Consider the following 13,011-nt stretch of genomic DNA (forward strand, 5'->3'; position numbering starts at 1 on the left):
ACTCAGCCACCACGCGGGTCCTTGTAAGAACACTGCAGTGGGGATGTCTGAGGCACAAGAGAGACTGGACATATAAACATCGGGTGAACCAAGGTTCCTAAGTACATTAACTTATCCCATTTCTCTCCCCTTATTTCTATCTATATATTTTAAATGGATTTGATAAACTGTATTTCAAGCACCTTATTTTGAGCCTTCCTATTCTAGGACTTTTGGAATAACTTGCCTGGTAGGCAACCTGAAGGTGACCATGGCACAGGGTGATTTCCCACATTACAACAGGTATAATAGAAGGAAACACTAAATTTCATTAACGTTTGGTGCAAATAATGGCATAATTTTTCTGCATGCAAGTTCACAGACCTCTGTCTTTGGATCCCAGTTTAAGGACTCCGGCCCTAATGCAAGCTATATTGCCTGCTGGGAAGCCAGTGGTTGCCTTCATTACAGATTTTTTAAAGAGTATTTTTGATCAGATAACTACTGTAAACGAGGAAAAGATAGCATGACCTTTTCATGTCAAATGGGAATTTTATCTGTTTGAGAGGCTGCCTCATTATACATCAGGAGGCCCTTCTGACGTTCAAAAGACAAAATTATGGTGACCTAGAGGTCAGGTTTCTAGACAACAGACTTTATTGGGATAGTAGAAATAGAGGAGATAAATCTGGTCCCTATTAATTCCCCAGCATGTCCTGAGACATGTGCCATATGCCCCCAGACCTAGGATGTCATGGTGTTTCCTAATTACTTGAAATTTCCTCTGGGTCCTAACCCAGGGTCCATGAAATAACCCTGATGTCTCCAAGTCAATTAAATCTCTGTTTTGCCTTGGGAAATTCTCTTAACCTCACTGATATTCAGACCTTGCATTTATAAAATGAGAGATTTGGCATTTTTCATATTCTAGAAGCTGAGCTTTTATACTCCAAAGAGCTGTGATTACATTTGTGACAAAGTTAAATTGCAAGGCAGCAGTGGGCATTCTTACCAGAAAAAGGCAGAACACTTACTTTTTTTTTTTTAAGTTCTTTTTTTTTTTAATTTTTATTTATTTATGATAGTCACACACACACAGAGAGAGAGAGAGAGAGAGAGAGAGAGAGAGAGAGAGGCAGAGACACAGGCAGAGGGAGAAGCAGGCTCCATGCACCGGGAGCCCGATGTGGGATTCGATCCCGGGTCTCCAGGATCGCGCCCTGGGCCAAAGGCAGGCGTCAAACCGCTGCGCCACCCAGGGATCCCCAGAACACTTACTTAATGAGAATTTTATTTCTGGTCCAGGAAATTTCAGGCTGGGGATAGGATTCCACTGCACACATGAACGTAGCCACTTCTTCAACTAAGGCATCCACTGTTTCTAGAGGAGTAGTGATGACAGGAGCTACAAGAAAAAGAGAAATCAGATGAGAACCTTCTAGAATACTGTTCACTAATCCTCTGTGGCCACCCAACACAAATCAATGTGAAGGGAAGTGTGACTTCAGGGAATCAGAAAGGAAAGAGGTCTTAACAATTGTTTAAAAACAATTTTTTCCAATTTTCATAATAATATACGTCCATATGGACACAGTGCTAGAGCCCACTGAGTGCTTTGAAAAGGGGGCTCCTGCAAACGAAAGACTTTACAGTTTAAGCTTACCCAGATTTACAAAGGAATCAGATCTGCATGTGAGTAGATGAGAAAAAGACTCAATACATAAAAAGGCAAACAAAACAAAACACACAAACAACACAAATAATCCTTGGGCAAGGATCCAAGCAGACATTCCTTCAAAAATTTTATATGAATTTCATTTGTGTTGGAGACACAAGCATGTGAAAAGATGCTCAATATCATTAGCTATTAAGGAAATGCAAACCAAAACCACAATTAGATCCACTCCACATTCACAACAAATCTTGGCGAGGATGTGGAAAAATTAGAACCCTTGTGCATTGCTAGTGGGAATGTGAAATGGTGTAGCCGCCGTTGAAAACAGTATGGTAGTTCCTCAAAAAAATTAAGCCTAGGATTACCATATGATCCAACAGTTCTACTGCTGGGTATTTACCCCAAACTATTATAGGAGGGACTCAGATACTTACACAACTGTGTTCATAACAGTGTTATTCATAACAGCTAAATGGTCGAAGCAACCCAAGTGTCAAAAAAGATTAAAGGGTCAACAAAATTGATATATCTACACAATGGAATATTATTTGATAATAAAAAGGAATGAAGTACCAATATATACCACAACATAGATAGACCTTGGAAATAATAAGCTAAGTGAAAGAAGCCAATCACAAGCACAATATATTGTATGATCCCATTTATGTGAAATGCCTACATGGGCCAATCTGTAGTCAGAAAATGCATTAGTGACTGCCTAGGACTGGAACAGAGGGTGGAGGGATCGGGGGTGATCAATGGCTAAAGGACATAGGATTTCTTTTAGGTGTAATGAACATTTCCTAAGCTTGATTTTGATGATAAATGCACAGCTCTGTGAATTGTATACTTTAAATGGGTGAAGTGCATGGTATGTGAGTTATATCCCAAAGCTGGTTTTGTTTTTTGTTTTTGTGTTTTGTTATTGTTTTGTTTGTGTGTGTATGTACCTCTGTGTGCACATGCGTGTGTATTTGTTTATTCTACAAAAAGACAAGAGGAGAAGCTGTGACACGGTGCCTTCTTTCCTCCTGCCCCCCCCCCCATGAAATGAGGGTCACTTGGATTATAAAAGTTTGGAGGATAAAGAATTTGAGAAGAATGAGAAGTTATTGGTAGTAGGATACACCCTTCTTTAATGCTTAAGGAAACCTATGAATACACCGAAGCAAACGAGGTGGGGTCCTGGGCATCTCATGGGCTGGATGGTGTGGGCCAGTGCCCACACTTGTATTTGGGTGAGTCTAGAAATCTACCGCGTTGCATAATCTTATTTAAAATAATTATCGGGCAGCCCAGGTGGCTCAGCGGTTTAGCACCACCTTCAACCCAGGGTGTGATCCTGGAGACCTGGGATCGAGTCCCACGTCAGGCTCCCTGCATGGAGCCTATTTCTCCCTCTGCCTCTCTCTCTCTCTCTCTCTCTCTCTCTGTGTGTGTGTGTGTGTGTCTCATGAATAAATAAATAAAATCTTTAAAAATATAATAATTATCATCATTACTATATTGTTATTATTTATCAGAGATCTATTTACTGTTTCCCATGTAGTAAGCACCAGGTTGACTAGAAGGAACAAGATGTGTAATACCCATCTCTGCTACAATCTAGATAATGAGGATGGGTAGATACATAAAATGATCAGCTATAATAGTTGTGCCTGCTATCCTGACATAATTATGACTAGTGCTTTCTGTACTCTGCAAGTACCTGACTTTGGATAATAAATTTATATGTTTGCTTTTGTTAAAATGCAAGGCACACAGGACAGCCAAGTAAGTAGTGTGAACCATATTTTAGATGCAGGGTAGAGGGTGATAGCCTCATGAAACACCTGGAACAAACTGGCACATTGGCCATGAAACATGCATCCACTGTCTAAATGAACCTTATTTTTTCAGTAAACTCAGAGACACATTTGTGGGCTGAGAATAAGGGAACATGGTACCTTGGGAGCATCCCACTTAGCCCACATCTTCCTCTTTAATGTTCTTTTCTTAAGATCCAGTTAAAGCAGCATCTCCTCTCAATTTTCCAGACTTGCTAGACAGAGCCAAATGCCCTTTTCCTTAACCTTAGCTCATGCTGTAAATGTCATTCTCACAGCACTTGTCACACAGACGCTGTTAGGATGATTGGTTTATGTCTTTTTCCCATTACTCAATTATAAAAAACCTTGAACTTTGGAGCCAGGGACCATGTCTTACACCTTCTTCTATCCCTAACATTGGCACATTGACTGATGTGATGTTTAAATGAACTGTGTTTCTGAGGCCTTTATGAAAGGCATATACTTTTTAAAAGGCTGAAAGAGAATAGCTGAAATAAAAAAGCAGAATTTGTAGGTGAAATGACAGCTTTTCTACATCGGTGTTAAGGCTCCCATGGATAAAATAAGCTACCAGTTGTATAGGAATAGAGATGTTAAGAAATAAAAACAGTGATATTATATTTAAGCTTGTGGGATGTGGATGATGATGGGCCCCAAGCTGAATTAATAATACTGAATGCTTCCATTGTTTGAAAGGAAGGACCATTAAGCAGCCAGACAGTGGGAGGTGCTAGCACAGGGCTTGAGTTTAAATCTTTGTTCCATCACTTCCCAATCCACCAACTCACCCAGCTAGTGTCTCGGCATCGTCAGCTGTAGATGGAGACGATAATAGAACCACCACAGAGGCTTGTCAGGAGGACTCATTAAACGAATATAGGTGAAGCATTTAAAATTGTCCTTTGCCCATATGGAACACTGTGTGTTATTTGATTTGGTAATTTAGAAAAGGGAGCCTGAACAGCTCAGTTGTTCTGCTGGTCTCTGGATGACTTGCGAACTTATTATTAATATTTACTTCTGGGAATCTATCCCAAGGAAATAATCTCAAGGTGGAAAGGCACATAGATGACTTTTCACTGTGCAAAACAGGCTAATTGTACTAAATTGTACTAATTGTGCTGCAGTGGAACGAAGTTCCAGCACACGGTTCTGCTTTCTGACTGTGGTCTGCTGGTGCTGGCTAGTATTGGCTTGCTAGGTAGAGCCAAGTGTTAAGTTTTCAAGAATTTTGTGAGACAGTTGTTAAATAGAGCCACTAGTAAAAATTAAATTATATAAATTTAGGTGACAGTTGGTGGCTCCACTTGTGGCGAGTGTAGCGTAACGTATAGAAAAGTTGAATCACTATGTTGTACACCAGAAACTAACACTAACATTGTGTGTTAACAAGACCCCTGTTAACAAATTAAAATAAAATAATAATAATTAAATAAATCATGTCAAAGAGTATTAATCCTCAAAATTTATTACTTCCTAATTATTTTACTATATTTTACTGTTATCTACGCTCTTGGAGTAATTTACAGTCAATGTATCTGTGCAGTAGAAATAGTATATAAAGGCATGCTACTGCCCATCTCTTCCCAATTCAATATTCATCGTTAGCTTGAAATTGGGTGTGGTTGGAGTATTTACGGTACAGAAATCAACAAATACAACAAATGAGGGCCTTTTTTTTTGTATCAGAGAGGTGGATATTAAACATGTATCAGCAACTCTTATCTAAACAGGACATTATTTACACAGTCACTGGAAATGGTATGTTAGAGTATAGAGAATATAGAATATGCTCATGCGTTCATGTTGAGTAGAAATGGCAGGTAGCAGAATCTTATAAACAGTTTTTTATGATACCTAGGAAAAAATGGAAAGAAAATATACCAACATGTTAACAGTCTTGGAAGTCAGGATGACTTTTTCTATTTTAAGCTTTTCTATATTTTGTATTTTCAAAATCATTCTTCATGGCCATGTATTACAAGAAAATAAACTTGAGTCATCAGCTTCTTCTCACTTGATACTTTCAAAGTGACAGAGGTAATGGACACACTATTAATGTTTTTACAAACTGTTGAGAGACCAGTTAGGATGTAGGAAGTAATGTTACAATGTTCTGACGCTTACGGAGACATACATGAGGTGTTATGAAGAAATTTATTAGATTAACACCTTCCCATCATGTACAGTGACACAGCAGTCTTGTCTCATGTTTGACTCTTTTTAAAAATAATTTTAGGGGGCAGCCCCGGTGGCGCAGAGGTTTGGCTCCACCTGCAGCCTTGGGTGCGATCCTGGAGACCCGGATCGAGTCCCACATCGGGCTCCCTGCATAGAGCCTGCTTCTCCCTCTGCCTGTGTCTCTGCCTCTCTCTCTCTGTGTCTATGAATAAATAAGTAAAATATTTAAAAAATAATAAAAATAATTTTAGGGACGCCTGGGTGGCTTAGTGGTTGAACATCTACCTACGGGTCAGGGCATGATCCCGGAGTTTTGGGATTGAGTCCCACATCAGGCTCCCTGTGGGGAACCTGCTATTCCCTCTGCCTGTGTCTCTGCCTCTCTGTGTGTGTGTTTCTCATGAATAAATAAATAAAATATTAAAAAAAATAATTTTAGCATCCAAAATTAAGAACCTGCCACGGGCCATGCATTATACTTTTTATTCATTATCTCATTTACCACAACAAACATAAAGGCAGATACTATATTCTCACTCGCAGATAAGGAATGGAGGCTAAGAATGGTTAAGTAACTTGTCTAAACATAATGGAAGTATGAAGTGTTAGAACTGAATGTCAAAGTGAAGGTTGGTTTAAAGTTTCTCTTTTAACTCTAAGCTATTCCATGTCTTCAACATAATACTAGTTACAGACAGAGGGGAAGAATAAGGTTTACATTAATATTAACTTATATAGGCAGGATATAGTTGGTTAAGTTCACTTTGCCTATCTTTCAAATTTTGAAAATTATCCAAACAAATCCACTTTCAAATCGTGACAAAATCACGTTGTTGTATTTAATGATATTTGTTGACTCAGCAGGTTGTCTCATGTTTACTTTCATTCTCTTATCCAGCTTTCATCTCAGCTGGAGCTTGTTTAAACTAGGGCACTATTTCTTCCCTAATCCAAGGACCACATGAATAACAAATACATGAAAATGAGCACAACACTTCCTGTACCCAAAGAGTAGCTTAACTTGAAGGACATGACATTACCCTTTTATGGGCTCTACCGCATGGCCATTGACGTGCCAGCTTCTGATTGAATAGTTGTTGATTAACACGACCAAATGACTGAAAAAACCAAGTAGCCAAGTGTATTTGCTTCTTTCTGTTTTAATAAAATTAGAGCTCAGACTTGGGATGTATTCATGTTTTTTTTTTCTAACATCATAAATACAGTATTGTTTTTTCAGTATGAAAAAACACTCTGGTGTCAGAAATTTTTTCAGATTCCCCAAAGAAAGAGGATATTCAGTATTGCTCATCATTTGGCTTAGCTTAGAAATTGACACATTCATTCTCCTGTTGATATAATAAAATGTAAGTTCTTTGATTATGATGCCTCTGGAGTTTGTAAACTTCATCGATAATCTCAATCACTTATTAATGATGTATCATTCATTCTTTGTTACAGAACACACTTTTGGTCTTTGCCTTCAAGACTGGTGTGGGGCATAGGCCGGTAGCCTGTTAGAATCTCTGAAATTGCCTCTCCTGAGGGAATTCATTTGGGTTAAGACATGGTCTCATAGAGACCCATCTAAAATGGGCATGTTACCCAAGAGTGAACATGTATTTCCCCAATCATTGACAGTCCTTGGCACGGTACATAGCATTATACGTTGAGCACTAGTGTGCACTTCTTCGTTTTACAAGGAAACAGAGGCTAACGGAGACCATGTGCTGTCCCTAAAGACACACGGAAAGACATTAGAGACTAGGAAAAGGAACTCGATCTTAACATTCTCTTCCAGGCTTTAAATGTCCTCACTTCACTGCCTTCGCTATTCAGCCTTGACTGCCCGGCACGCTGCCATATAATCTCAGCTCCCATACTCTCTAGTCCTTGAGCTGCGCTGACCCTGGGAAGCACCAACCTTGAACTAATCCAGCCAGCTGTCCTTGCTGCCCCTATGTGCTAATGGTATTGTTAGATGCAGTGGAATGGTGGTGTAAATCAAGGCCACGACAAAGTCTCACTCCCCAACCCCAGCTGGGTCCTCAGCACGACCCATGTCATTCTTCTGCATGCTCTGGTCTGCTCCTTTGCTGACTTTCCTGAATAGGGCCACATCCTTTGGGGCCGATCCTCACCCCTCTCTTGTCCCTTTCCCCCACACCTTAAGTCCTATTTCACTGAGACGTTGCCTCCTGCTCTGGAAATGTGGCAGAAATCGTGACATTTCTGCTCCTTCTTTCTGTTCTTTAAGGTCAATAATATTTAAAGCAACTGTGTTTCCCCAAACACGCAATGAGTTGCTCTTTCAATGCACGTCAATATTCATCCAGGACTCGGTGTCCCGGATTTCAATGACAGCTGTGCCTGCTCTGACTTAGTCATATGTTGAATCTGTGAATCCTATCTTTGTATACGTACGATTTAGAAGAGGAAGTTACTCAAATATATCTGAAGAGAAATCACTTAGACTCAGAAACTTCTAGGGATGGGGTAAATGGAATAATTTAAAAAGTGGAGTTTGGACAGGAGTTCTTTGTACGTATTAAACAAACTTAGTGCTGCTTACCTGAAGTCCTATACTCCTACACATTTTAACTCCCACTGCAGACTTCATACTCCTTGATAAAGCACTAAATATTATGGAAGTGTGTGGTTTGGATGCGTATTCAATGAAACGTTGGTTACTTTCATATAGGAATGTTTGTAAATCTCTCCTACTTATGGGCTATGATATCGAGCTCATCGCTGAAAGTATCACTAGTCATAATGAGTCAGAACGAGTGTCTTTTCCCATTGTCTTTGAACATTAGGAATCTCAAACTAAAATGAAAACAACAAACTATTAATGCTACAAAGTCTGTTATTAATTTTTTTGAGGAAATGATATGTGGACAGTTAGAAAAGAATCCACTAAATACTCTTGCACTATTTAAAATCTGTCATTCTATTTCATAACACAGTATTGTGGAGATTCCTTGATCCGTTCATGATAAAGGACTTAGGACAAAGGTGTTCATCTAAAAAATTCTTTTTATTCTCTGTCAAGAACAGAGAAAATAACTATGAGATAGTTTGTGTAGAACATCTTTATTACTTTTAGTAGTATTAAAATAATAACATATTTTGGGGGGTTTTGTGCCGATATATTCCATGAACTCTAAGGACTGTGTTTTTATGAAAATGCCTAGTCTCAGAGCTGGTGTGTGTAGTTAATGGATGTTTATTCTACTAGGCCTGGTGTTCTTGGCTAAGGTTGGTGTTAAGTTCATACTATCTTATATTTTACCATAAATAGAGTGGACTGGGCAAAAATATTCTTTTAAAATTTTCATTTTACAAGAAATTATAGCAGTAAACAAACAAAGTTGGATTGACAATCTGATCATTTTATTTAAAAGCCAAGATGTTTGGCTTTATTATCCTTATGTCACCATATTTTGAATTTTTCATAAGAGAGATAGTGTGCATTTGAATTAAGGGCCTTACCTATAAAGCTTGGGAACTATAAATCATTTCCTTCTAGAATATAAATTAGAAGTTGTTTATATAGAGGGGTGGGTTTTGGGGGTTTTTCTAATGCACCAAATCCTGATGTTAACCATCAAAATCAGTTGTTTTGCTCTCCATGCAATTTAGTAAATTGAATTTTAGTAAATTTTAGCATTTAACCACGTTGTATTTATGTAACTTAGTGGTTTAGAATAGCGCAAATAAGACTTCTCATAATCCATAAGTGTGAACATTCAGGTGCCGTCTTCCCGGACATCCGTTGTATGACCAGGAAGTATTAAAATAATCTGAAGCCAATGTTAAGTCTTTCTGTCTATTATTAGCTGTTTGAAAAGATCTAGATTCTTCTTTATCTGGAGATACCCTAAAGTATTAGTTGGCAATTAAACGTTTAAGTACATCTGAAGATATCACTCTGCCCAATGTAAGATAGAAAGGAAAACAAAACAACATAAAACTGAAATCAGATTGTTTGTGAGGAAAGCTGTATCTTATTAGCAGTCTTGCCCGTGTGACTCCCGAAATTCTAGCGAACCACAAAATCTCCAGCTACGTTTCCCACCTACATACAGATACTACCTTCACTTATCTACACAACACAAACGTGTTCGGTTCTTTGGGAAGGTAACGTAAAGGGAAAATAATTAATTCCAAGTATCATAAAACACAGAACTCTTTTTTTACTCTACTACATTTAATCTGAAGACTCTTTAATTGATATCATTCCATCTTACTTGGGTCTTTAAAAACATTTCAAAGAAACCCTCAGTCACTTTGCAAATCACATATTTTCCTGTCTTTCTTCCTGATTTGAAATACGCCAGCCTCAGTTTCATAATACACTGGCCAGAAACCATATCACTGTGGACATTCTTGCTGTGGCAACAGGTGTCTGTCAGTTTCTTAAGTTCCTTTCCTTTCCCTGAGGTGGTGTTATTTCCGGTACATTCCAAAGGCTCTGAAAAAAACCTTTCACAGTCTCTTGCCAAGCCCAATCATGCCTCCAACCTCAACATTATTGAGAACTCATTGTCTTCAGCCTTTGATTATATAGGCAAATCGTGCGAGTCCCTCTGTAATTCTGGTTTTTAGGACCTAAAATACTTACTAAAATTTTTGCAAAACTGAAACTGAAAATAGAAATGATTTTGGTTCAGAAGCAAACACTGTGGACATCTGGGAGTAGGGTTGATTATATTCCCGGCAACCCCAACGTGAAAAGGTTTTCATCATCCGTTTAGACCACCCTGAAGTTTGACACACACATAAACAGCACGGACCTTGATAACTTGCAGTCTACCTGCTGACGTTTCCCTCCAAGCCAGAGCTCCGCATGCACATTGTGCAGCTCAACTTTGTATTGTGGAACTTAAGTGGGGGAGGGAGACCGGTAGAAATGAGACCATCAATCAGATGCTTATTTATACAGTTTTCTCCCTCTCCGTACATTGCACCCCTACTTCACCAAGTAAAACTCAGGCCCCCAGAATACAAAGCAGTCGTGATCAGAGCACACACACGCACACACACACATGCACTTAGAACTGTGACAAGGCAACATGAAGACAAGATTCCTGAAACAAACCTTTTGGAAGTTTCTCAGTCCCGCTGAAGGCAACCAAAGTAAGGATATGTACCAGTGGAATGTTGACCAGCTCTCTCATGATTAATCCAGGCTCAGGCAGGAGAAAGTTCCTTCTGGACAATGCAAGGAAAATGCGCCCACAGTTTACATTTTAAAGCATACTTTGATACAAAAGGGTTGTCTGCTAATGACTGTTTGTGTCAGCAGCTCCACAGGCTCTAAGTATAATCAGGAATTCTCCGACTTGGCTGTAGTGATGGACACGGCCAGCTGGTGAGTATCCACTTAGGCCAGTAATGCAAGTGTAGTGCTGGAGGAACAAGGGAAAGAAAATCCCTTTAGAATCCCTTTTAAGACAGTGGCAGAAGGACAATACCAGATGCCTTTGCAACCATCGCCGTGTTCCCTGAGGTGTAGGCTTCCTGATCTGATTCAGTTCCCCACCTCTCCGCCCTCCTGCCAGAACCTGGGTCTATCTAATCGGGCTCCTCCCCATGTCTCACCCCACCGCCTACTTCCAGCCCGCTCCCCATTCCTACACATGGTACCAACTCCGTATTCCTGGACTTCTTCCCCTCCATTGATGCCGACTCATCTAAGGCGATCCCAGGCTCCTTTCCAGACATTCACCTTCTCGGCACGATGGTGATAGCATCCTGTCTGTCCTCGCCTAGGGCTTGCTATCCTCTAACCTCTTCTCAGATGAACCCTCCTGCTCCAGAGCCTCCCGTGGCTCCTCACCACATAAAAACCTACTCAAACCTTTCTAATTCGACCAAGGAGGCCTTGCCTGATGCTGCCCACCTCCTTCGCCTCACCTGTTACAGTCCAAGCCTCTATTAGAAACCTGTCGTAAGTTCCCGGGGTGCAGTTCTCTTCTCTCCATGAATTGCTCATGCTGTTCTGCTGCTTGCAATGCTTTCCTCCTCTCTGCACAGTTAACATCTATCTCAGCTTGATCATTAGCTCCTCCTGGGAGCCATCCCAGACTAAAAGTCCCCTATCTTCTTCCCGTATCCCAAGTGGCATTGGATTTGCCTCCTCTGGGCACACACATGTACATAATACGTGTGTGTGTGCATGTGTGTGTGTGTGTGTGTGTATCATACACATCTCTATCATTGTTCTTCCTTCACTGTTTTAAGATTTTTTTGCCTTGTGTTAATGTCTCCTCATTCATTGGGCTCATGAGTCCATGGAGTTGACAGCTGTGGGCTGTCAGCCCATCACATTTGCAGCAAGGTCTCCTGAAGGTGTACCTCCACAGCTTCCAAAACATTGCACTGTGCGAATTGCCTTTTCCCACTGAACAATGTCTTAGAGGCTTTACCGTGCTAATATGTACTACACTATCCATTATATCTATTGACAACATAGGCATGAATTATGGATATATGATGGTATATTTACTCCCCAGCAGTGTAGGAGGGGCCCCATTTCCCCACACTCTCATCATCATTTGCCTCTGATTTCCTACATTTGAAGAGAGTAAAACTGGTATTTCATCATTTTAATTTACATTTATTTCACCAAATACTATTGGTAGTGAGAATTTTTCATATTTTTATTGTCCCTCGTTTTCCTCTTCTGTGGCTTTTGTCTATATTCCTCCTAGGTCATTTGTCTTTTTCTTATTAATAGGAGTTTTTAATGTATGCTCGATATAAAAAATTATGTCATTTCTCGGTTATATGTATTGCAAATATTTTCCATATGAAACACCTCTACTACCTAACCGTAGTGATTGATTCAGAAATGGGCTTATAGCTCATACTGGCCAGTCCAAGGTCTTGTAGTTTACCAGCCCTGTGTAAAATAAGTTCTTCCTTCTTAGATCAGCACCTGTGAAGACCAGGTAAGCTGGGGCTGTTGGAAGCTTTTATGCTCCATTAATAAGAAATAATGTGCAAAGCTACATCTATCTACTGGACTTCTTTGTTATTTAAATGAATCAATTCACCTTTTTGGGGGGGGCTTGGCAAATATGAGTTTGAGTCAAACTGCAAGCAAAATAATCCTAAAGTAATAGAAGAGATATAGATTTTTTAAAAATTTTTATTTATTTATGATAGTCACACACAGAGAGAGAGAGAGGCAGAGACATAGGTAGAGGGAGAAGCAGGCTCCATGCACCGGGAGCCCGACGTGGGATTCGATCCCGGGTCTCCAGGATCGCGCCCTGGGCCTAAGGCAGGCGCTAAACCGCTGCGCCACCCAGGGATCCCAAGAGATATAGATTTTTTAAA

General features: G+C 39.9%; 1 protein-coding gene across 1 annotated transcript in view; it reads right to left on the reverse strand.

Moving 5' to 3' along the window:
- The window catches only part of MUSK (muscle associated receptor tyrosine kinase), an 88,505-nt gene extending 77,569 nt beyond the window's left edge, over window positions 1-10,936 (reverse strand). The window contains exons 1-2 of the mRNA XM_055302232.1: window positions 10,766-10,936; window positions 1,258-1,384 (exon numbers count right to left, since the gene is read on the reverse strand). Of these exons, the coding sequence (XP_055158207.1) occupies window positions 1,258-1,384; window positions 10,766-10,844 (206 nt within the window). The 5' untranslated portion in view covers window positions 10,845-10,936. The remainder of the gene's footprint in view (window positions 1-1,257; window positions 1,385-10,765) is intronic.
- Window positions 10,937-13,011: the final 2,075 nt, after the last annotated feature.

The sequence above is a fragment of the Nyctereutes procyonoides genome, unplaced genomic scaffold (assembly GCF_905146905.1).
Source record: "Nyctereutes procyonoides isolate TBG_1078 unplaced genomic scaffold, NYPRO_anot_genome, whole genome shotgun sequence".
Lineage (NCBI taxonomy): Eukaryota > Metazoa > Chordata > Mammalia > Carnivora > Canidae > Nyctereutes > Nyctereutes procyonoides.